Source organism: Nymphaea colorata, chromosome 12 (genome assembly GCF_008831285.2).
Source record: "Nymphaea colorata isolate Beijing-Zhang1983 chromosome 12, ASM883128v2, whole genome shotgun sequence".
In the NCBI taxonomy this organism is placed as follows: Eukaryota; Viridiplantae; Streptophyta; class Magnoliopsida; order Nymphaeales; family Nymphaeaceae; genus Nymphaea; species Nymphaea colorata.
In genome coordinates this window covers 14720028-14746522 of record NC_045149.1, presented here as the reverse complement: position 1 = coordinate 14746522, position 26495 = coordinate 14720028, and the positions used below count along the sequence as shown (strand labels likewise).

General features: G+C 38.3%; 3 protein-coding genes across 9 annotated transcripts; all 3 read right to left on the bottom strand.

Moving 5' to 3' along the window:
* Nucleotides 1-1104: 1104 nt before the first annotated feature.
* Nucleotides 1105-1665, bottom strand: LOC116266230 (uncharacterized). Its single transcript, XM_031647359.2, has one exon. It carries the CDS (start codon nt 1572-1574, stop codon nt 1206-1208), a length of 369 nt encoding a protein of 122 aa, XP_031503219.1. The 5' UTR covers nt 1575-1665; the 3' UTR covers nt 1105-1205.
* Nucleotides 1666-2898: 1233 nt separating this feature from the next.
* LOC116265676 (E3 ubiquitin-protein ligase BRE1-like 1) lies at nt 2899-16178 on the bottom strand. The gene is made up of 19 exons (XM_031646466.2): nt 15724-16178; nt 13723-13884; nt 13554-13638; nt 12117-12341; nt 11859-12026; nt 11410-11603; nt 11241-11324; nt 10956-11075; nt 10668-10854; nt 10406-10566; nt 10194-10265; nt 9173-9249; nt 8820-9014; nt 8495-8567; nt 8310-8396; nt 4995-5132; nt 4714-4916; nt 4378-4546; nt 2899-3495 (listed from the first exon to the last, which is right to left on the bottom strand). Exons 1-19 carry the CDS (start codon nt 15826-15828, stop codon nt 3364-3366), a joined length of 2637 nt encoding a protein of 878 aa, XP_031502326.1. The 5' UTR covers nt 15829-16178; the 3' UTR covers nt 2899-3363.
* A 3499-nt stretch (nt 16179-19677) lies between these two features.
* LOC116265870 (uncharacterized) lies at nt 19678-25956 on the bottom strand. 7 transcript variants are annotated; one of them, XM_031646832.2, is made up of 11 exons: nt 25806-25956; nt 25342-25731; nt 24986-25131; nt 24104-24168; nt 23460-23592; nt 21926-22178; nt 21648-21776; nt 21525-21574; nt 21352-21449; nt 20986-21270; nt 19678-20414 (listed from the first exon to the last, which is right to left on the bottom strand). In XM_031646832.2, exons 4-11 carry the CDS (start codon nt 24149-24151, stop codon nt 19905-19907), a joined length of 1506 nt encoding a protein of 501 aa, XP_031502692.1. In that variant the 5' UTR covers nt 24152-24168; nt 24986-25131; nt 25342-25731; nt 25806-25956; the 3' UTR covers nt 19678-19904. The 7 variants fall into 7 exon arrangements, with proteins under 7 accessions (XP_031502692.1, XP_031502695.1, XP_031502693.1 ...); XM_031646835.2 differs by having other exon boundaries at nt 25085-25131; XM_031646833.2 differs by having other exon boundaries at nt 24986-25090.
* Nucleotides 25957-26495: the final 539 nt, after the last annotated feature.

The following is a 26495-nucleotide window of genomic DNA, read 5'->3' as shown; positions in this document are numbered from 1 at the left end:
AAGATCTCATGTTGGTAAAAAGAGATCGGATTTACGATTCACAACTTCTCCGTCTGGAATGAGAAAAACAGAGTCTATGAAGCAGGAGAGAAATGGATCAGCTGCCTAATTTTTTATGATCTGAAATACTAATCCTTCGAGGATAGATCAGATCTAAGATCACCAGAAAACCCTATATATGTTGAACATGCAACATATTTCAAACATTTCAAGACCCTGATAATAAGCCAATGAGGACTACGTGAACTGAAAGATACAGCCACGATTGATTCAACTGGTCCTTCATAAACAGAATATGGAAATGTCCCATCGGAAAATGGACGCCGTAAAAATTAATGGTGGACGCCCAACATAGGGAATCAAATACCCCGCTGGCGACACCTTCTGCTTCCAATTGCGCCGATTCGAGAAGCATTCTCTCAAGAAAGTTCATAATCTACAGAGAAGTTTCTGCCATCTTACATCGTTTTTAACTGTTCTTCGCGGAAGAGAATGTGGATGTGCACTACTTACAACCAAGAGGAGCAGAACAAGCGACACCAAGATTGTAATTCAGATCCTACAGTTTCTCTCTCCCTCTGTTAATTAGTAGTAACCATGACTTATATTAGAAAACGGCTTGGCTACTATACACTATCAATCAACAGAAAGCCATAATCAACCGAAATACTAAACTTTTTCTCTTCAATTGGGTGACCAAGGTCACACACTAAAGAATGGCAGGTTTGGAACTTTATTTAAAGTCCTCAACTTAACATTAATATGAAAAATAATTTCCTCTAGCATATAAAGACAAGTACATGATAGATAGAGAGAGATGAAAACTGAAAACTGTATATGAACTATATCGGCTTCTTTTTTCTTTCGCTTGTATCTTAGAGTGGGGCGTCAAGCAAAAAAAGTATAAATGAACTACAGGCTTGATAAAACTTAATTTTTTCCTTCTTGCATGTTGGATTAGGACATCAGCAGACATGAGTCACTCTGAAGCCATATAGACGATGACCCCCAAGGCCACAACCACAAGGATGATGATAAAGGAGAAATGAAGAGAATCAGAATCAGGGTCGGAGAGAGAGAGAGAGAGAGAGAGAAAGAGAAAGGGAAAGAGAAAGAGAGAGACCATCTCGGATTCCATTGGTATAGCTACAAACCATGGATTTCCTTTACGAGAAAAGAGAAATTAAAAAAGGAAAAAGGGAAAGCTACAAGCCACGGATGAGCTTCGAGCACTTGGACTTGATCCACCGAATGCCCTTACGGAAGGAGGCTTTGACCTTCCCTTCAATGGCATAGACCTTATAGGAGGCAACGCGTCTCCTGCGCTTCATCTCCGGATCGTTGAATGCCCACGACTTCATGAGGGAGGAGCCGCCCTTCTTCCTCCTTTTGCCGGCCTTTTCTCCCACAGAAGGAGGCAGTCTCTCACCACCGTCACCACATGACAGAGGTGGCGGACGGTGGTGGTGGTGGGAGCAGGCCGCCAGCCACGTCTGGTTAGCGCTGAACGTTTTCCCTTTAACTATCTCGATCCGTCTGTCTCCAAACGTTCTATACTGAACGAACTCCGCCATATGGGAAGAGAGAGAGAGAGTATTGATTCTTGAGGCACAATAGCAGACCAAATAGAGAAACGGCGGCCAAGAGAATTTATAAATAGGGGGATATATATATATATATATATATATATATATATATATATAGAGAGAGAGAGAGAGAGAGAGAGAGAGAGAGGTTGCGGTTGCAGGATGGAATTCGTTTTACCGATCAATAGTGGGGATGTGAAGAAGAACCAAATTCTTGAGAGCCGAAATACCTTGCTGATTTTAAATGCCATATCGTTGGACCATGGTGGGTCCTCTGCTTCCGAGTATAGATTTAAAGGCAATAATAATAATGAATCAAAACCCACCTGTTTCATCATTTATTTACAAACAAAGGAGTTAAGAATTCAGTTATTTGCTCTCTCTTTGTCTACGTGGAAGACGGCATTTGAACTGTAAGTCTTACGAGTGGGTTGAACTTGCCTGCCCAACAGAGAAACGAGTGCCACTATAAAGTAAGTCTCTTAATGGGGAAATCAATGCCATACCTGTACAGCATTTCTGCGTCCTAGAGACTTCTCGTTCTTGATTTCCTATTCCAGTTGCATGATCATGATTTTCTTGAAGTAATAACGTCTTGATACAATGCAATCTGCTCCGTCAAAAGTGCCCTATTTGATTTTCCAACCACTCCATCTTCCAATGGGCCTTCAACAACGATAATATATTAGCCAATAAGCGCGAGCTCTGAAGGATGGGCATGGAAACACTAAGTTAGAGTCAATAGTAGCACGGTTTAAAAGGTGAATCGTATGCTTAGATACTCAACTGTGGCACTAAAATTAAAGTACTCGGTTTTTGCCGCATCAACGAAATTACATGTTGCGATTTCCAGTGGTATTGTCGTCTCAAGGCATGGTCTTCGAGGTCGTGAGTTATGTTGGCCTTTGAAGCACGTCCGGCCAGCACAACCGAACCATCTCCCTGTTAGCAACCGAACCAGTTTGGCACTTCCTCTACAAGGTGGCATAGTCAAAATCTTGCGCATTGCTCCATTGTATAGTTGGTCAATAAAAAGCTAGGTGCCCTAAATTAGTGAAGGATGAGTACAAAGCCCAACGAGATTGTCCGGCAATAAAATCAGATGCCCCATCTTAATTCGGAGTACGCCCGTGATTACATAATATGCATGTAAACTGTATTTCACCTGAAATTTTTCAAGAACCTGGAAATGAGTTGTGGCGTTTAAAGGACAAACCTCTCTCTCTCTCCCTCTTCTGAAAGTACATGCACGCGCACCGGAAACCAAGAATCCAAGAAATATGCCAAGGAAGCAATTTGTACGAGAAAGAAGTATACCAAACAACTCTGCTGAAACTTTTTATTCACTACTGAACTCAGCCACATGGCTCTGTGAAACTTTTATATAAATTGTGCATCAGAGCTGCCAGTTCTCACTTGAATCTACAAATGATTCATCACATCACTCGCTGGCAACAGACGGTGCTCAAAGCTGTGACGGGTAAGCAATAAATCTCTACAAGGGTCAGAGGCCAGGCATCTCACATGGACGAGGGAAAAGAAAAGAAAAGAATTTACATTTCCGAATCTGAGCCTTTACTAATTCTGAGGCAGAGGAGGTGAATCATACCAGCTGGAGGAACCTCCAGGCACCAAAAGGCGCAACCACGCGTCAAATATTTTACAAAAGGGGGGAAAGTCAAGCAACCGTACAAGAAGTTCTCCTGCAGCCCGGGAGAAACTGTATTCTTTTGCAGCCCCACTGTTTGTCTCTGTGCATACTCAGACCGTTTATCTATCAGAAGTAGACCTTTAGGACATCATTTGGCCCAAAGCTGGCACCACATATAGAGCACTTCCGCTGGCGATTCTCAAGGGTTCTTTGAATGCATGGATGGCAGAAGAGGTGGTAGCATTTTGCTATGACAACCTGAAATCCAAGAGCAGGGATCAGAATCCTAAGGTCCACTGTGTTGTTGATTCAAGCAGGGCAGACGAGGGACCATTCTGAAGATGAACGTCGCAATAATGCAAAGCATTTATTTGAATCAACTCCACGATATGTGCCAAGAACAAAGCCACCCCACCAAGTGAAAAAAATAGGTGAATGTTAAAGGTTCAGGGCCTAGCCAAGTTTCTTCAAGAAAGTGAAATAACCCATGACAGTAGATAATATCCAAGGCATACAAGAATCAGAAAACTGCTAAACTTGAAGACCTGATATATATCTCTAGCAACTGCTTTCTCGACATCACCAGATAACACAATAATTAGAAGAAGAAAATCTAACGCACTAACACTATACTAAGAAAAAGACCACAAGTACCAAACGGTACTTGAGTCTTAAAGCAACTGGATTACATGTGGGTTATGAAGTGACAACCACCAACTACAAAAGAAACTAATCCATGCAAAAGTTTCAGCTTATACTGCTTTTAATACACCTATATATGTCAACGATGTGATTAAAGCCAAGCAGACATTTATATTAGACAAGAAAATTGTTTTTGTTAATGTTAATATGTGGCAAGGAGGAAGACCTGGGAAGCTCAACTCACAACTTCTCTAGAAATAAGGGAACCAAATGAGTGCTGCTTGTGTTGACAAGTATGTCAAGACGTATATTTTCAAAGGAGTCAATTCCACGTAAGCAATTTGCAAGCATGATCTCCTATCTAGTGCTCTTGCCTCATTCAATGGACTAATCAGACCCAACTAGAGAAGCACGAAACATTATACAGCCATAATTACAAGAATCTAATTCTACTTCACAGGAATATCCCCAAAAATAAAGACAACGGGCATGTAATACCTCTTTGCGTCTCTCATTGCAAATATTGCACTTCAATATGGCTTCATATGCATCGATTTCATCTTGAAGCTTCTCCAAGACTGATGAACCACTATCAGTACGTGCGCAAAGACGAGCTTCTTTCCTTTCCAAAACTTCCAATTCCTCAATGATTCTTTTCTTTTTAAACCTGGTTAAACACATACAATCTGTCATCAGTTAAAAACAACACAGTGCAGCTAATCAAAAGCACATTAACAACTTGGAATTATGATTCTTTCCCAGGTAAACTGTAGAAAAAATGCATAGAATATTTTGTCGGAGATGTTCTTTCAAAGTGAGGTTAGAGAATATTACTGCTCACTCTCCAGCCCCACGCGGATCTCAGAAACATCTGTTCTGAGCCTTTGTAATTTGGACTGTGACTCGTCCAATGTTTGCTTCAGCCAATGGGATTCTCTCTGTGAATCCAGAATTCTCCTCCTACAGTTCTCTAAGATGGTTGAGCTCTGCCAACCATCCTCCGCAAGCTTCCCGATCTGCTCTGAGAAGGTTTTTGCCTGACAAGAAAAAGAATTGCTTAATCCAAATATGGAAAAATCTGGTCTGAGCTTCAGTATCAACTATCAAGGACAAACCTGTTCCTCAATGCGTAGAGCTTTAAGCTTGTAGAAGTCCAAGCTCGATTGGACTTGCAGCACCTCCTTTTCTGTTGATTGTTTATCCACAAGCAAAGCATCCCGAAGCTGTTTTGCCCTCACACCTTCTATAACCAACTGCCAAGCCAATAATATTGGTAACAAAACCCCATGAGCAAATGATATTTTGGAGTCAAAATTGTGAGAAATAAAAAAATGAAGAAATGAGTTGATTGCATGCAATATCTTTGTTGGTTGCAGAATACATGCATACAGCAGCATTAATTTTAGAATATGAGCCACTAATAGGTAGAAGAAAACAGAATCATTCACGTTTAATGGTGCAGCAGCCCAAAGTCATGCTATGTTAAACAGCAATAAATTTGGCTAGAATCATACTCATTTCATGACGATATCTTGAAAGTTGAAAGACACTGACTACATATAATAAACTAATGAAGAGACCTAGCAGGCTTGATTTACAGCACACAAAACCTGGTAGGCCAAAAAACAACTTTTACCAGCCAAAATCCTGAACCTGATAATCAAGTAGTTATTGGGTCAAGGCCAAATGGACCGGCAAGGTCCAGTCAGGCACCCAAAGAACAAACCTATTCAGGTTGCCAAATCGAGCAAGAGAGACTGATCCACCTGCCATTAGAGTGATCATGAGTGTAAATGAATGATATCCCCATTATTCTGGAAAGGTGGGATTCACTATCCTTTTCTGGTCAAAATAGACACTATTCCCAACAAGTTAATTCATCATGCAAAAATAGCAAGGCTAAGCCAGCTTTGAACAAAATAGAAAGTTTTGCAAGCATTCTAAATTGCTGTGTGTGCCCTATGCCTATAGGTTCAAATCCTATGTCAGGACTGGTTTTCTAAATTGCTGTCTGTGCCCTATGCCTCTGGCATGCAAAGAAAGATAAGACTCGTGCTCTTGTTAGGATGCACTTGGATTAGGACAACACAGAAACAACTTTTAGATGCTTCTCTTGTTGTATGCGAACAATTTCATGTGTTTTGACACACATTAAGAAATGCAAAGGATACATCAGATGGTTTTGGTTTTGTCCACACCTTTACGTGAAGTTGTGGAAGACAGTTTTCAAATCAGGATAGAAGTTTTAATTCCTTTTCATCTATGTCAAGGAGATATTCAATTTTTTGCTCCAATTCCATATCCACTTTTATAGAAACTTAATAAAAATTTGCCATGTTCCCACATATTCAGGGTTCCCTGTGACAGCTTTTTAATTCATTAATTCAGTTCAGATGTTATTTAGTAAGGAAACGTGTCCCACTAAGAGCCACACAAGTTGTTGACTGTACAAAGTGCAAATAATTGTATCTGTTCCTCTTGTCTTATACAGTCGCTGATCAGCAACCAACCCCACTGATCCTAAACCATCCATGTAGGGAGCCTATGTTGCTTAAATAAGATGAGCCATAATTGTTTTGGTACTCCGCACACCTTACCAAGCATGTCTACACCAGATACTAGTATAAAAAACACCATGAAAATTTTTAAAAAAAAAATGGGAGTATTAAATACATAGAGGAAGTGCACGTACCCTTCTTGCAGAAATTTTCTCTATTGTAATATGAACGACCATAATTTTTTTTGGTTTAATGTCTATATAAAAATAATATTGTTCAAGTGTTATGGCTAACAAAACAGTTAAAATCCCATTATGAGTATCAACGTATACATATTCAACCATTATCAATTTTTTACAGCTTTCATGGAAATATGTCCTTGAAAATAACTCTAAGAAACTTGCACTAACCCTTTGAACATTTTATCATCATTCATTAAAAACCTAATTAAAAATCTTCCTCATAAAAATTGATATAAAACTAAAAATGTAATTGCAATTATCTGAAGCCTTACATGCTAGAAGCCTAGAACTAACTGAAACTAGGTTGACATGCGTTACAAGTAAAATATTAAAAGCACTAGCCACCTATGCTAATATCTTAAAGGCTCATAATCGTATCACACCCTGTTTGTAAGACCATGATTGAACTACAAAAATCTAAACCATTACCTTACAATGGTCAGCACAGCCCATTAAATTGAGAAATGAGCACATTGAATATAATTCCCAGCTAGAAATATCTAGTCATTGAGAAAAAGCACCCAACCCATGTCAAACAACAAGCCTTGTCGAGTCTACAATAAATGCAGTGATGCAATCAGGATAGCATCATAATATTTTCAAAAAGAGACCTTTCTTGACATTTATCCCGTTTTCTGTTTATTTCACTTCCAAAGATGTTTCAAGATTAAAAGATACTACTAGGACATATCATTTGAGAACTTTCTACAATCCTTTTCTATGTTCATTAAAAAACACTAATATGAATATTTCCCTTCTTTCCTTTTTCGTTACATTTTAAAGATTTTGAAGAACCCCAAGAAAATCCATTTTAGGAAAAATGGAACACTCAGCAGTTAACCTAAATAATTTTTCTAGCAAAGGGAAGAACTGTCCTTTTAGTTTCTATTTGATGTATTAACCTTCCAAAATTAAGGACAAAATGCAACCATTACTGATTCACCATGCCTTAGATGCTGGTATCATGATCTCTGGTGCATTGTCTGAACGGCAATGCTAGGGTTCTGACTAAATAATATCTAATTCAGTGGCTATATAATCACATCTACCATGGATGAAGCTATGGAGTAGTGAGCTTAAAAGCTACAGTGTAGGAGAAACAGTAAAATTACCAGATAGCCATGGAATACGTGGAGCAAAAGAACCAACAATAAATAGTGCAAGAATTTTATGTCCTTCTAGGAACAGAAAAAAATTGTCCATTGCTCTTGTTGACAAGGCTTTTTCACACCTACCCTACATGTAGTAAATTTTTCCTTCAAAATTTTAATTAAAAAAAAAAAGCAAAGAAAACCGGTTCACCAAGAAGGAAAGAAAAAGGAACTTTTTGTGGCTAGTTTCCCAATTCCCGAACAACAAATAACAGCCTTAACTCATGCAGCAGACGCAACCATGTAGAAGTAACACCTACAAACTTTGTACTCCACTGGGCGCTGTAGGTTCTGTACAAAACACCACTTCTGTCCTATTCGGCCGTGCTCCTCAATGAACATTTCAGACCAATTAGATACTATTCTACTACAGTCTATGATTATATTAGCATGAGATAATTCTTTATGAATATAATCAATGATGAAGCACAGGAAAATTAACATAATTCATGTACAACTTCTCATTGAAGATTGGATAATAGAGACGGTGCCACATGATGCCAAAACATTGTAAAATTGGGCCATATATATTGATCTACCTTAATATTGTAATCATCTCTTTCAGTGATCTGCTGCAACAAATGTTGGTTTTGTGTTTGCATGTCCTCATATGCCTGACCAATTGTCTGCCAAATACATAATGCGTAAGAAGCATCATGCAGATACTTACCAAAGTAATATAACGCATTACAATCTACCCAAAGGAAAAGCGTGGAAAAGAAACCTCTATCTCAGACAGGTACAGCTCGCTTGCTTCATTTTTGGATTTCAGGCCCTCAGTGAGTTCAACCAATTCCCTGTAAACAACAATTGAGGGTAAACCCCTTGCTACAATGATAATGAAAATGGAAACTGCAAGTTGAAGGACTTCCATTTTCAACAGAACTATTTCAAAACTATTTATACAGAAAATGACCGTGATGGAATATGGCAGGCAGGTTATTCATGAAAATGCAGAGGTCCTAAATCTCCAATTTTGGATCACGCTGAGAAAGTTTATACAGAATACACTCAAAGGAGGAGTCTACAAGGATCATTAAGTAATCAACCTTTGAGAAGCTTCTAATCTCTGCCTCAAGTCAGCAATCTCTGCCTCGGCAGTGGCTAGCCTCTGCTGCGAAATTGCTTCAGCTTCATTGGCAGCTTTAACGCGCAATTCTAAGCTGTGTTCATCAAGAGCAGACTTCAGAGACTGAACATGTGCCCATGCTTTATACTCTGAGTCTCTTGCATCAATGATGTCTCTGCAGTAAAAAGACAAATCTCAAGAACCCAACTGTGACATGACAAAGAAAGTTGCGAAGGCAGAAAAGATCAGTGCACATCCTATCTGGATAAAGTTGAAGTAAAGCCAACTACATTTAGTACAGGATTAAGAAAGCAAAATATCATGGGTTCTGACCTTGGATCTGTGGATTCACGTCGATACATTTCTAATATCAGCTTTAATTCTTGATCACTCTCTCTCAAATCAGAGACCTGCATTGAGGACAAAAAAGATGATAGCTTCTGAGTAACTCAACTGGAAGAAGCATCAGAGTATATATAACATAACATAAGAAAGGCATGCAAGGCCAACAACTTCTCTGTGCTTTGCTTTTCTATTTTGGGTTCCTGTGTTACTATATTCTATTCAAAAGTATCTCCTTCCCAGTAGTATATCCAGAAACATGCAAAATTTCTTGAGCAATTACGGATGCATTTGTAACCAAAAGAGGGCAATAAATTATGTTTCTTGCTACGCCCATGTGCTACCATTGCGACTGCATGGGATTTCACAAAAATGACTCCCTTACTTCACACGTAACTGCAAGAGGTGGCCAATTATTATGTAGGGAAGTCATTCTTGCATTGCATTAGAACCACCAACAATTACATTGACAGGTTGTCCTCTGACAATGCAATCACAGCTCTCATTTTGAATAAGCATCAACTCACTTCCTCATGACTGCTTTGATATACATGCTTTTATAAGTTATTCCCGGCCCTTAAAACAAATGAGACAACAAAGGGGCATTGTCAAATAGATGCAGGCAAAAGTGCAGACGCAGACACTAGTGCGAAGCATTTGCAAAAGACTTAGGCATGGCAACGGGACCGTGTATATATAATATATATATCAACAATAAGATCTTAAGCACACACCATTATTTGATATGGATTACTAAACAAAAAAAATACCAAAATATACACACACAAAAAAAGTCTTTGACTCTGTTGTGTCCAAGCCATGTCCCATATTATCAACCATAGGATAACCAGAACAGCACAAATATACATGAATAGAACGATTAAAAGTTGTTTGATGGATAAAGAAACTCGTGAGGCCCATGCACATTATCGATCTCAGAACAAAGCCATGCAAATACAGTGCATTTGCCATTTTAGAAACATAATGTCCATATAATCTAAGTTCTACATACCAAAGCTTGCAATTTTTTTATTTCAGCAATTTGTCCATCCGATCTGTCAGATAAGATCTCCAACTCATTAACCTGCAGGAAAAAACATTCTTAGCTCCTCAATGACACCATGAAACATCGACCACATTACAATATTAAATGTGTGCATTTACAATTACGACAGCGAAACTGCAATAAGAGATCCAATAGTTTCAGATTTATTCAATACAAACCTTTCTTTTGAGAATGTTAGATAATGATTGAACCTCAGCACGTAAAGAATGAATATCCAGGGCAGCTTCTTTATATTTGTTTAGTTCTGTTTGCATCATATCCATGTCTTTGTGAAGTGAAGAAACCCTGACCTTAAAATCTGCAATAATATCTCTCCTTCCTGTTATAAGAAAAGAATTTCTTCAGGCATTACTTTAGTTTCTAAGATTAAACTAACAGAAAGAAATTAGAAGGATGAAAATCCCTCTTCCATACTTATACCTGGTTCCTTTGCTGCTTCCACTAATTTAATTTCCAACAGATCTCTCTCCCGAGTTTGCCTCTCTATCTCCTTCTCTAGATCATCTATTCTAGACTCCGCAATAATAGCAGCTCTTTTTGAAACTTCAGCTATGTCAACTTTCAAGCCTATTTCTTTCTCTCCCCATGCGAAATTATCCTTCTCAGCCTATACAACCAAGAACCAATCCTATGGTTAGAGCTTTAGGTTAGATTCGTATAGCAGCAATATAAGACAGATTCTAAACATATCTACCGACCAGTTACCACCTGTAGTTTCTCCATCAGTGCCTGATACTGTTCACACTGTGCTTTTGACTCTTCAAGCTCATTACTTAATAAGCGGAAAGCATTTGATGAAGTTATATGTTTCAGATCCTTCAATGATGCCTGTCCAAATAACGTAATGCATACATAAAAAATCAATTATAACAAAGTTATGGAGAGCAAGAAAACCACAATAGTAAAGGCAAAATACAAACACATGGTTGTAAAATTGAGATAATAGAACAAGGATTGCAAGAAAAAGGAAATTTTTTGGCAACAAGTATTCACCTGTAAATTTTGTAATTGTCTTAAGACATTTATCTTTTCCTCATGTGCACTCCTCAGTTTCTCAAGTCGACTTGATGCTAAATCCTGTTCAAACCATCAGCATTTCAGTTACCACACAACACATAAGAGGTGTTGGCCACCAAATGACAGTTGACATGTAATTCCTTACAGAGGACTCCTTAACAGCAGATTCCATGTCATGAAAATCCCTTGGCTTTTCCTTGATCTTCTCCATAGAGGCATGTTTAGCCCCTATATTTAAGACAGGAAAAACTGCACCTTGTGCAGAATCCCTTTGTGCCTTCAGCAAAGCTAGTTTCCGGTTGCTCTCCTCAAGTTCAGAAATAGTACTCTCTAGCTCACCTGCACAAATAATTTACATCAACCTTTTATATAAGTAATTTGCACTCCTAGGTATGCTTTTTAAACAAAAAGTTTATAAACTATATGCAACTAGATTTCCTATATGGAGAAAAAAAAAACCTAGTCCAATGAAGAAAAGATTGTGCTATGGGCATTTGTGCAGTTGTTGGAAATGAAATTTTTGACAATAAGAGATGATGCTGGAGAGACAAGGGAATGCAGTAAGCCATGTGTTCCATCATCCAATGTCATTACCTGTCAAACGTTTAAGCTCCAATTTATTTTTTGCATTGGTATCTCTACTAGAGTACACTTCATTTGACAATGACCGGTGCTTCAAATGAAGATCACCTAACGCTACTTTTAAGCTTCTCACCTCCATTCTTAAGTCATTCACTGTTTTCTCAAACTGTTTGCTTGACTCTGTTAGGAAAAACATGTCAGAATCATAAAAACAGCCTTATGAAACAGAAAACAAAAGCTATCACCTAACAGGATTTTTTGTTAACATACCATCATTTGGGAGAAATCCATCAAGAGTAGCAAATAAATTATCATTTGTTTCCAAGTAATGAATTGCCATAACTATATTTTTTAGAATAGTCTTGGTCGATGCACGTCCATCTCCCAAATAATCTTCCATCTGGTTAGAGGACATAGTGGGAGAGCTAGTATCAGTAGCGCCAGTTTCCAGGAGTCTGCACAAGAAAGAATCCTCTGGTCTACATGAAGCTCCATCTGCAATGCAAAGTGATGGAAAATCTCATGAGACATCATGTCTGAATGTATATGAAATTGGCACATTTGCAGAAAGAAATATACCTACATATACATAACATGACGCTTCAGAACATCTAAAATCTTCTGATATGTATGCCTATGGATGCAATCGAAGGTATAAGGGATAGCATTTTTATCAAGGTTCCAATCTAATTTCTACATAAGTTGAAGAACTACAGGCATCTCTAAGTTACATGGAGCCATATTGCAATGATCATCAAGTTTCAACATAATTTATACATAAGATGAAGCCCCACAGGCATATCTCCATATGACATGGTTTTACATTGCAAACAAATAATAGTTATAAGTTTAACTATACGGACAGAAACAGACTCTGCAAGTTCACCTACTTATACAATATATGACCCTCCTTGATGTGTCAATGACCATCCAGTTTATTCAATACCAATGGTATGGGCAGGCCGATATGTATTGGAAGCCAATAAAAATATCAGGATGACGGTTCCAAATAAGACACAAGAAACATGGCTTCATTAGAAACAGTTTATGTTTTGTAACATGGAAACTCCTGGAAGAGCACCACACCCGTGTCAACAGGGCTGGACAGTGGGAAAGTGCTAGACACTGCTTGAACACAGCTGACTCATTTTTCGTATTCTTTAATATATTTTGGTATTTTGTATGATAATCCATATTTATGAATATAAACAATGAATATATGTGCTTATTTGCTTAAAATCTTGTTGTTAGTGCATATATACATACATACACACAGATATATAGGGAATCTCCACTGGAACTAGTCCCTAATCTTTCAGACTAGGAAACTGAAGGTCTGAAACACAGCCCCAGGGCTATGAGGAATGATGGAATGGATTGGCCCATAGACAACTAGATAGACGGTCATCCATATCTTGCCATCCTAATTAGCAAACCATGAAAACAAGGAAAAGTGGGTGCCATTGAACAACTCAAGCCAACAGCCCTACCACCCAACAAGCAATATGGAATCTACTTTGCCTCATTTCAGCAAACACTATCTAAACAGAAAAAAGTTAAAAAAAAAAATCTATGCAAAAGTCCTTTTGAATAGTTGATCATAACTGCCAGCATTGTCTAAGTTGTGCATTTCCACTTTTTGATGCTTTAGGCAACAAACTGTCCCACCGTCAGCCAAAAAAAGAAGCAATAAATATATCTTACAACCTGAACTTTGGGAGGAACTCAACCCATTGGTGCCATTTGATGTTCCACTTGTATGAATTGACATAGACTCCAACTCATCCACCAGCTATGAGGACAAGCACATTAGTAATAAATTAGCATCCCATAGATAAAGCGGAAACAGAATAAAAGTATTTCCAAGGACAAATACCTGTTCCCAAGATGTATTGACAACAAGCAATATACTATCATGATCCTGCTGTTTTGCCTTTAGCTGACTGAATTTATCATCAAGCACAGCAAACTCAACTTTTTGAGCTTCTAGCTGCTGGAGAAGCTTTTGATTTTTAAATTCTAGGACAGCAGCATCAATCTGCAAACAAGTAACGAGAAATTAAGACAAAATAAAGTAGGGAAGAAAAAGCCAAAGAACAATTCAAAAACAGAACTAATATTAATTCTATGCAGCACTTCTGTCCTCAAGAATCACATTCCATATATATTGTAAACTAGAAAGGACCTTGAATATTAATATATCAATAAGCTCACAAGCAGCAATTGGATGACACTGAAATGTAGAAACACACTTCCAATGCTGCATATAGTAATCTAAGAGTTGGATGAGATTCAAAGCTGCGACGAGAAAACTACCACTCTCCTAATGAATCTTTGCCGGTTCTAAAGTTGCTTTTACCTTCTCATAAGAATTAAATGAGTCACATACCCACCAAATATTGATGGATTTACATTTTTTAAAAGAAAAAGCTAATTGATCATGCAATATGAATTTTTCATTTTTATTTAAATGGCAAAACACTAAAAGCATTAAATCACTATAAAACCTTTTGTATAGCAACCAATTGCAGATTGTCTATTTAACCCAAAACAAACCTATAAGGCTGCCGCTATAACAATAGATAGAATGATAAAGAGAGTAGTAAGCATGTGTGGGTGAGTGTGCACTCTGAAATTGTCCCAATTTTAAATTTTAAAGACCATTTCTCTGGATATTTTCCCTCTGCATGTTAATATCCTGTCCAAAAAAATTACTTTTGATGTGTGAACAAGCTCCTTTGAATGCATCAAATCTATAGATATGTACCTTTGAGAATAAAAGGCAATATAAGAAGGTGAACATATTAATCAATGTCTTAAAATACCAAATACAGTTTCCTGACAACAAAAGAAAAAACAATTAAAATACTACTTCAGGGGAACAAATAATCCCCGTAAGATATTATTTTGGGTCAACAATCCCTGTACAAAAAGATCTTCAGAAATCAAGAGATAAAAAATGGATGAAAACCGACAGAATCTAGATATAAAGCAATTTAATCTGTAAACATTAACCTCTAAACATGCTACTGTGACCTTGTTATATGAACAAAAGTCCTAAGTTCCTTCACATGTGGTATATTCGTATGCTGATTGCAGAATTTTGGGTTCAAATATCTCATGTTCATTGTTGGGTATTTGCTTCAGATATTGTATTTTGTTCTCATACATGCTTTAGAACTCGGTTAGGAAGGAACTGAAACAAAAGAAAACATAAGAGAAAACCAGGTGCGGTCTTGGCTGTACAATAGTGATACTTTAATATCCGTGACATCATAGACAGTTGAAAGGAGATAACTAACACTGCAAATATTCATCCAACCATTACAAAATCAAAAACAAAAAAAAGGACATCCCATGAAAGATGAATTAATTGAACGGAGAAGTAGACCAACAGCTTCAGCTAATGACACAAGAAATGCAAAAACGCCCTTAAAGAGAAAGCAACTAAATCGTCTCGGCGAATTTTGAAAAGAGAACAACTAAACCCCAACCCTAATTCTTGGGCAGAGCAGCGAAACGCTAGTAAGTTTCTCCATGCACGTGAAGCGAATCTCCAGAAAACAAAAGGACACCAAAAAAGAGAAGCTCATGGCCGGAACTCCGAAGATCAATAAAAATTGAGAAGAGAAACCCTAGCAAATTACACATCAAGAAGCACATGACAAACAAACATGCATGCCGCAGACAATACGTAATCAAAAGGCACACCCATCAACTCCCCGAAATGAGGTTGCAAAGCCCTAGAATCAAAACCCATAACTCAATCAAGAAACACCGTACTGCGGGGACTACATTGAAAGCATTTATGGAGCAAACGGCAACCGCGAACCACAGAAAAAATAAAGAAGTGCGAATAGGGAAGACGAAAACATGCCTTTTTATCCTCGGAGAACGGAAGGAGCGGATGCTTCTTTGTGGAGTTGGGCGAGATGGCGCTGAAATGGCGCCTTTTCCGGTCAGGCTCGCCGGTGCTACCCATTACGCGCCGTCCGGCGATCACCCAAGATTTCCGTTCAGGCCGCCGTTTTCCCCCTCATTAGAGCGAGCAGGAGGAGGCGGAACAGGAAACCCACTTCCCCCTTTTAATGTCTGCCCCTTTCTCCTGTCACTCCCGCCCTTTTAGGGCTGGGCGGGAAAACCCTAGAGAACTATAAATGCGAGAAAGGGGAAGAAGGAGGAGCGCGAGATGAGCAGACTGAGAAAGGTCGGAGAAGGGAGGAACGAGGGAAGCAAAAAGCGGGAGACTGGAGACGTCAGGGCGTGTGAAGTGCGAGAGGGAAGAGGAGGTTGGGCGTTTGGCGAGAGCAGGGAGGAGAGAGACGAAAAAAAGGGAACGGACGATATTTATACCCTTTGAATCTAAAGCGAGGGGCGTTTGGATGTTGCGGAAAGCTAGAAGGTGTTCTTGCTAAAGGGCGTGAACTCCGTTTATCGGTTTCACGATATTTTCCAACCGAACTGAACTCCGCATCAACTTCTTTGATTGCAATCTAAATGTTATCTGTGATTTTAAGAGGCACATTGATTTTAGAGAGAGACTGACGGTTATTATTGGTCAGACGTTTCGAGTGTGTGTCTGTGTGTTTTCTTGCGTGCGTGTCTGTGTGACGTTCTTCTCCACATCAACTTTCTTTGATTTTTTGCCATCAAAATTTAATTTCTGCATGAGTTTGAGCTCAAAGTTTTTACCTTAAAAATAAAAATTAAAAACTAATCTAATCAGATTTACCGAATTCAACAAACTGACACTCCAATATAATTGTCGAGCTCAAGGTTTTTTGCCTTAAAAAGAAACTCAAATAGGTAAAAATTGCTCTAACCACGTTTACCGTATTCAACAAACGACATTTCAATATCATTGTTGTTATATATATATATATATATATATATATAAGTTGGTAAACGGGACCATGCAGGTAAGAAACAAAAACCAGACCTATTGAAACTAATTATTAAAATATTAATAGTAAAAAAATGAGCAGCTCTTATAACATCAAAATTTTGATAGTATAAAAATCAATTATTTTTACAAAAAATGGCTTGAACTAAAGCATGATTTATATTAAATTAATGTTTACAAACGCATTATAAAGTTTACATTTTGTTTAAAAAACTTTGTAACATGAATTCAAGAGGTTTGGTTTTTATCTCTTACCCATGTGGTCTGGTATATATATATATATATATATATTGTGTGTGTTTTTGTGTGTGTGTGCAGACGAGCATAAATAGTGTTGTTTACATTTATCTAACATATAGACTCTGTTCAGTCTATTCATTTTCCAGCTGTTTACATGAACTCGAGTTGAAATATAATAATGCATCCAAAATTATGAAGATCTTATGTGTAGCTTATACAAAGTTCTTAATATTAATGATGCTTTTATTTTAGCATTTTTATTTAGTTAATTACACATAAAACACTATACTTACTTATTTTGGGCAGTACATACTAAGATCCTTATATATATATAGGGAGATTATATTGCAACATCCATTGTTGGATGCAACTGTTAACTTTTTCTTTTTCTTTTTCTTTTTTTCTTTCCATCACCACTCGATACAAAAGTGAGCATTGCATGTGGGGGGAGTTAAAGAGAGTTGTCTGTTTGCACCGAGTTGTCAAGATCTACACATGTGACGTGTGTATACAGAGTGAGTGAGATAGAAGACCGTTCTACAGCTGCGCATTGGTTCTGCACTCACGGCTAGTTACTGTTATAAAGAATTGTTACCAGATTGAATGAGTTATTGGATCAAAACTGCAAATAATTTGGATTTTGGACATCAAGGCTGGATCCAAAGCATTGTTTTCAGATATGGAGTCATGAAATAGAACCCGGATTTGTTTTCTTGATACTCTGGACTTAGTGGGGACTATCGAGCAATGATGGAAAGCCAAAAAAAAAAAAACTGAAATTTATTAATCAAATTTTAAGCTGCTTCAAAATCTGCTGAAACAATAAATAAAACAAACAAGACAAAACCCTAGTTAATTCAGGATCACAACGCCAGATCTAAATCCAAAGTTGACAACCAAGATCTATGCCTAACTAGACATATTAAGCTTATCTACAAACATAAATGGATCCAAACTTGCTGATGGTTCCGCTCCTGGGTGGGTTTCAAACCAGATCTATGTCAAGGCCAATACCCAAGGCAAATCAGAAATCAGATTTGAATCTTATAGAGTGATATTGGAACAAATGGTTGCATAAAAAGATTACAAGAATCAAACGTTGCTACAATGTGTCAAGATATTGTAAACAAAAACCAAATATGAACCATACCCAACAAAGTAATCTTTTTTTCATTTTTGTAATTGAAGTTTGCAGGTCGTAATTGGAACTTGAGTAGAATCACAATCTACAGGAAGATTTCATACCCTTTAGTCATTCGATTTACAGCCGGCTCCACGAATCTGTCCTGAATGCTAAATCGAACCTCTTTCTTTAGTATTCTGTCAAATTCATGAGGCATTCAAAGGTTTTTGAGCAATTTGTTATATATTGGGCAGATGGGCTGATACCAACAATTCCAGGGAAGTTAGCTTTAGGCAGAGAGCCACTAAAGAAAGCATAGATGATCAACATGATGTGTGATTGAAGCAAAATATGAAGCAGTTTAGGGGAAAACCTTCTCTCCATTGATTCCACAAGAGTTTGCTCGACGGCCGACAAGAAAGGACTTAGACTTGATGAGTATGATTAAAGCAAAATATGAAGCCTTTAGTGGTGTTTTCTCCCACGAATGACATTTAGAGTGCCTTGGACAGCTTTCCGTCCATAATCGCTTTTAAAACATGACCAATGATGACCTGTTAGTGGCTTAGCACCAGCGGCCATTTTCTCACCGGCGTAATCATAAAAAGGCATCTAAGTCCAACGCAAAACTAGAAAAGTGCGGTTGTTCAACAAGAAAAAATTTTTGAATTCTCAATGAGAATGTGGTGAACTGATATTTGGTCACTCCAGAATCGAGTCATTTAAACAGCGTGGGCTGCCTACCCGGTTCTAGCAGAATTGGACAGTGCATTGGTAAAAGCATAACAATTAAATGAAACCTCGTAGACTCGTAGTAAGAAGCATTGTCTAGTTGATCAGACCGGTGCAGAAATGACATGTTGCACATTTAATTCCCATGGGCTCCATCCTTTTTGTGCCATATAAGGTAGAGCACAATACCAAGATGCAGGTAAAATGTCTTCCCACTAGGCTAGGATTATACAACAAGCCGAGCCAACTCTGGCTCCACTAGAACTCGCTCGAAAATACTAGGCTGGTGCTCGACTTGTTTATAAAGGAGCTTAGTTCGAGCTTACAAAGATACTCGAAACAATCAATGAGTCAAGTTCAAGTTTCAAAAAGTCGACTCATAAACTGATACTCTATTGTCAAAAACCAGTTCACCGAATCACCAACTTTTAGAGTAAAAACAAATTTTCACACGAAGCAGATGACCATCAACCCATTTCGATGAGTGTCGTTGTTATCAGTTCGTGGCAAAGTGTACAGGCCCCTTACAACGTCCATACATGCTTTAAATTTTTATTTTTGAAACAATTAAAAATACTGATACAGCACCCATACCATGGTTTACAACATTGGCTTCAATAGTAGGATTTTTGTTTTCTGCGTTAAGCTGTTTCAACCCAAATAAGGCATTACTTAAATTGGACGGCAAAACTGTTAGGTCGAAGCCAAATCCAACCAACTTATGCCCCAAGCGAAAATTATCTGACACAAATTCTATTTAAATCGTACCTTTCTATCTTTCCCTAAAAGTTGTTTCAAAATAATAGCAATTTTCATTGATATGTTTCACCGCATGAAGACCAATTTTGAATGCTTATTATGCAAGAGACGGCGGATTTTGCTAATAGCTACAAGGTGACTATAAAGGTGTTCTTCCCCATACAGGGATGAATTAAAAACAAAAGGAAAAAGAAAAAAAACAGAAGGGCAGAAGGCTTGCACTTAACTGCCATTTGAATTATTTACTGCTATTTATAGCTGCACGAGAAAAAAATGGGCCACAGCATTATAGGCATTGTATTCAATCATCTTTAGCTGCAGATTCATGCCTTCTTTTTTGTCCAACTTCAACAAGCAACGCAAGCAATGCTTCACACACCTGAGACGCGCTAGCTTCATTGGAATCATCCTTCAAGGGAGAGTAGACCATCCAACCATGGTCCATTTTCTTCCCAGGTCGGACGACAACTGAACCTGGAACCTCTGCATCCTTCCGTGCCACAAGTCCATCACTCTTCTCGCCATACCGGATCTGAAGTAGCAGCGCACAAGCAGCCATTGCAGCAGCAAGAGGCAAGATAACAGGCACCTTTGTGTACTCACCATTAGCCGGTGCTTCTGCCCTAAAAACAGGCAAGGAAAAGCGAGGAAGTTCTGCATGGGCGATATGTGACAATGTAGCAAGGACGCTCGGAGAAATACTAGCTTCTGTATGGAATGAAACGACAGGCAGGTCTTCGGGCAATTTGTGCTTCCTCAGAAATTCTCTTCTCTTCTCATAGGTTAAGTCCTCTAATGCCCGCATATCGCCCTATCCAATATGAAAGACAATCCTTTGTAAGGAACAGAGCAAAAGGTTGAGGCTACAGTTGAATCCACAAATGCTTAAAGTGGAGATCTGACTGCATACTCATGGCAAGTGAGGTTCCAAGTAAACTCACGTTTGTCCAGGTGGCTGATCAAGATTCAGATAGATAAACAGTGTGAAGTGTGTGAAGTTATTATCTATGCTATCCAGCAACTTAGACCACTATATGACCCTGTCAAGTTGGCAATGCAGGAATGAAATTATGAAAGTGCACTGACAATACAAATGAATGGCTCATGTGGTTGGGAGACGATAGAAAGGAGAAACAACTGGTAACCTGATCGTTTTTTCTACAACTATGACATTGGACTCCAGATAACTTGGCCAGATCAAGTCCTTGGACCATTAGATTGAAGAGTAAGGAAACATATTGCACCATGATTTGTTGTGGATTGCAAGAGCAGTATCCCAAGATATTCTAGTGTCTAGGAATCTGTAGATGGTTTTATACTTTTATTGACGTTTTTGTGTTATTTTTATAGCCAGCAAAATGTCTTTAATCAATCATATTTACCTTGATGACTTTGCAAATCAATAGCTCCATAAGTTTCCGTGCTTCAGCATCTGCCAACTGGCCTTCTCTCAATATATCTGAAGCAACTGGGCTGCCACCGTATGGGCTCTGTGCTAAAGCAAGACCGGCAACTTTGTCCTTTAAATCAGACCAGTATAAAGACAATGCAGCCGCAGCATCCACTCCACCTTTGCTATGTCCAAGGAGCAGAACACGCTTCTTGGATCCCCAATAAATTTCCTCAATGTATGATTTTATTTCTCTGGCATTTTTCTCAACCGAAGCCTGATAGTTGAGGAAAACCATGAGATGCAGAAACCAACAAGAACGTCGGTACATGTAGAGAGAAGGATAAAGGTTTCTGACCTCACTATGGATCTTTGCAATATGACAAGCAAGTCCCATCTTTGAAAAGGAAACTTTGGTGTTAACAAAATAAAGGGGACCATGGTTGCTAAAAAGACCTGCAACAGTAGAAATGAACCATTCCTTACAGTACACATTTAAAACAGAACTCGAAAATTTTGCAAAAAAATTACCTGGAATAAGCAAATAGACCATAGTGTCCGGTAGCTTGTGTTCTCCTTTTCTGGAAATGAAGAGGAACATAAAAAACAGAACATCTATTTATAATGCTGAAATATAAGAGCTGAGACTACAACCTTATACCCTCAAGTAACTCCATGAATCTCCCTGTACCATCTTCAACTGGTGGGAATCCAGGTTCTCGCTGCAACCAACCTATATCATCAGAAGATCCACGTAGAGTCTTTTGCACCCGTGAAACTAAACTGCAGGTTCCAAGTAGAAATACTAGTCATTCTGCCTGAAAAACCCCACTTCTAGATAATCTATTTTTTTCAAATATCATGAATTTAGTTTACACAGAAGTGATAACGGGAGTATTCAACACTACCATTGACTAATCATAGTATCATACCTTTGAAACATGGAAGACCCAGAACTACGAGATGTATCAACAGCTGCGGTTGTATTGCCAAAAGATGCTCCAGTGTGTGCCCTCCCTCTTCCATTGAATAGGGAAACAGTACGGCTAGATCCAAATGAAGGCTCAGAAGTAGAACAACTGACAGTTGTAGACTCAAGATCAGCAGAAAGGTTTGTTCTCTCCTCTATAGGGGATAGTGGCAGCAGTTCTTGTTCACCCCAATCATCAATCGGCAAGCCATCATCTGACAAATACATAATATTTGTGAACAATGGAGAGCTTGGAACAACCAAAAAAATGGAGGATAGCCAGAGAGGAATGGAAATGCCATGCCATGCCATACTCTTTGTATGCAAGTGGCCCTATCTAACTTGGGTTAATGTGTATAGCAGTTGTGCAAATAGTGCCTATATAAGACGGTGAATTGGCTAGACTAATCAATTTAACAACATTGGATGAACTGTTTAGTTGACACTAGCTAGACGATTCTACAAAAATACTCACTGGCAGGACTTAATCTAGAGCCAAACACCCAAAGACATGGTAGACTAGAAACAATGCAACCGAAAAGTTCCTATGGTAGGCCACGAATCACCAAATGGGAAACAAAGCAAGTACACAAAAGGCACAGCGTTGTCTCAGGCATGCCATTTCTACGCATGAAATTGGTTGAACAGAACCCCGGTGATGCAGGTGTCTTTTCCCTGTAATGTCAAGAGCATGTCTAAGCTCTAAGTTCCTTGAGATAATAATAAAAAAATGAAACAGCATATGGACTTTAGCATCATTTTCTCCTCTCAAACTGAAATTTTGACCACATAATGTATTTGGCGAAAGTGGATATCATTGGTTTTCCAGTTCATCAAAATGAATATGCAGATAATTTAGCAGGATTAATATAATTTTTATGTATATAACATGGTTTAAACATTGGATCATTACAATGAATAACAAAACCTGCAAGTTAGGGTAAGCAGCACCATGAGAATAAACAACGTCTAAACTAAAGTGACAGGTTGGACTTGCTTTAGTTTCTTAAAAATTTAAAATACTTAAGTTACACAAAAAGAGAAGATACACTCACAGTTCAAACATTGTTATATGAAAATTTTGAAGCATTGAAATGATACGACCCAAAGATTTTTTTTTTTTTCTAAAAAAATATTATGATAACAGCATCAACATATAAAGTGCTCAACAAGTTAAGTTGAATTGCCAAAACATTTATCATCTCTTAGATCCCCACAGAATTGAATGGCCTCCAGTGCCATTTATCAGCAGACCTATTCCAAGTTTCCAACTAAGGGGTTCAGCCTTTCAACTCTCATTCCTTCACTTCCTTCCAAGTGATCATCAGTTTTTGAGTCCTTGCTAGAGGCATTTATGTGCAGTTAAGGGGATAAAGGAAAGAAGAGTATGAGCTTATCTTATTCACAATTCTATCATATTTAACTACATCAGTCCACAAAATGACAATAAATTTAACAATGATGGATACAAAGCTGTTATTTTGAAAGTTCCTCACCACCAAAATTGCAGAAACAACTGCTTAAATATGAACTTGTTTGTGCAAGATACATAGAAGCATCGCTGATGGATGGAACAGAAGCAAATAACTGAGGGATGAACCCTTGGTTTCCCACCGTGTCATTGTAGACCTGATGCAACACAAAATTTCAAAATTCAAAAGGTTAATAAAGAAATAACTTACGTTTTTGGGAAAAAGATAGCCACCATCTACTTGAGCACGTCATGATGATGTACATATATGAAATCCATTTGAAACATGAAACTTTATGGTGATGAATTCTTAACTAAACACCCAAGCTCTGATGATTAAATGCTAAACCAAATATTCATAAAGAAAAGGTAAGAGTTCAATAAGATTTAGGTCGCTATTTCTACTGCGGTCACCACAAATAACACTCACAAGGATGGAATAGATTGAAAGACATGAAGTTCTTTTATTGAAAAAGAAATCAGAGAACATAAGATGACAAGGATATCATAGGCCTAGACAGAAAAATTTATGAAACGTCAACAACCATTAAGCATCTAATACTGGAGCATTGGAGTAATTGAAAATACCAAGAAAATCTATAGTAGACACTACAAAATGACCATATTGATATTCCCTACCAAGCATCAAATAATGCACATAATCCTTACATGAGAACCCATAGATGAGCGGTGCTCGCTAGAAGTTGTGCCTTCCATTTTCCAGTGAGAAGATACTGGAGAAAACAAGAAATACTCAGTTCTTGGACATATACTTGAAGAAGTTTGAAAGATGAAACAAGCATGACAGCTAATGTCTATTTAACATGAAAGACTCCTTTGCTTGCATATTCCAAGACATAGAGACCAATTATCAGTTTTCCTGCAAGTTGAGACTTGAGAGTAACCCTGTGAGAGAACGATCTATTCTCAGCGAGCTATAAATGAAGGTACATCTAACAAAATTTCAAAGAGAACGAAGGACACTGTCATAAAATTTATTCTAATAAAATACAGAACACAAAGAAGACGCAATCTATGAAATATTTGAAGCCGGAAAAAAAATATGAAAGAAAGACAAGTTCGAGGTTAATATCTGGTTTCTTTCCTAACACTACCCTTTTTTTCTTTTCAACCTTTTACAGGAGACCTATTCTTTTCGTAGTAACTTTCCCAGACCATATCCCCGTGAGAAAATTATCTTCCAGAACGAAATTCACAGGCAATTAATTAGTTCTTTTCAAACATGGGGTTTCCACCACATTTTTCGATATCGTCGGTAAGCTGGGTCTTCAAAAGCGAATCCTGAGAAAATCTAACTACTGAAACGTCCACACAGTAACCGTAAAAATGAACGGCATTGAATTTGGTTAAAAAAAAACGAAAAAAATTAAAGAGAACGTCAACAAAATATCACTTATGAGAGACCGATGGGATTGAATTCAAGATAACATTTGAATATCGAAATACCAAAAGCAAATGATGCAACAGTCTTGGGGCTGCGACAATTTGAAACCCATTTCCACAACAAACAAGAATTCCTAAAGAACCAACCAAAGAATTGAATCGCTAAGAACAAATTCTGCGACAGCTGATGGAAGATCAGTTTTGGTCGACCACTGGTGAATTCAATATCCTAGTAGCCCATCCAACCTTATCCTGGAATGATTCAGCGCAAGGCGTCAACGAAGAACCAGGAACTGTAAAAATGAACGGCATTGAATTCGGTTAAAAAAAAGCGAATAAAAATGAAAGAGAACTTTGGAAAAAAGATCACTACGAGAGACCGATGGGATTGAATTCAATTATTTGAATATCGAAATCCCAAAAGCAAATGGTGCAACGGCCCTGGGGCTGCGACAATTCGAGACCCATTTCCACAACAAATAAGAATTCCCAACAGAACCAACCAAAGAATTGAATCGCCAAGAACAAATTCCGCGACAGCTGAGGGAAGATCAGTTTTGGTCGACCACTGGTGAATTCAAGATCCTAGTAGCCCATCCGACTTTAACCTGGAAGAATTCAGAGCAAGACGTCAACCAAGAACGAGGAATCATGGGCTCCATCAATTCCGCTCAAGGCGTCGTTATTCCATGCACCGACTCGACGCAATCGGATCCTGCCGCTGCCCTAGCGGAAATCTTCAATTCCAGAGCACCAATTTCGCAGTAATCCCATACATCAAATCTAGATATCCACCACGCTGGCTTCAATTAAATCAAACGAAACCCTAGCCCTGACATCAAATGCGACATCAAAAGCTCGCCCGCTCTTGATCAAAGCAAAGAATCGCCACCCTAATCCCAAAAATTCAGAAAACCATTATAAAACTTCCTTAACCGAAATAAACTAGAAAACCTTACGTTATTACCTCCAAGATCGACGACAGCCAATTTACAGAGACCTGATTATTCACAAATCACACGTTTCCCGCTAAAAATGGAGGTCGGGAAGGTCAAGCCACAAGTTCGGAAGTTGGATTACGGTTCTACCCGTGAAAGCTAGCGGCCTGAAAGCGATTCCAGGAAGGGCGGGAGACATCCACACGTATACGCGCTTGAGGTTTAGGACTTTCGATACGTTACAAGTCACGTATACTCGAACGGGTCGGGTCTGGCCTGAGAACTAGGTTTGGATCAGGCCACCGATCGTATCGGATCCGGGTCCGAATCTTGAACTACATATCCCATATCCAATTCCAGGTGGACTTCATCAATGTTCAGCAATGTAGAGCTTGTTATTAAATTCATTCCCATTAGAAACTTCGGCTGTTCTCGCCATTTCTTTATTCTCTAAGTTACATTTGAACTTGAACTTGTGTATGATGACTTTTTTTTTTTTTTATGTGCTTTTGATTCATTTGTCCCTTCATGTAACTTCGATGAATCACGAAAATCACAAGCGCGGTACCAACCATGCACCAAAAATAACAACCACCCACCAAAAGTAAGTGTCCTCTACTCATGCATACAATTCTTTAAACCAAATTCCTTCCAAATAATAACAAGACATCGCCTTATTAAAGCAGGGCCTCCATGAGCGTGGTATGTACCTTTCCTCC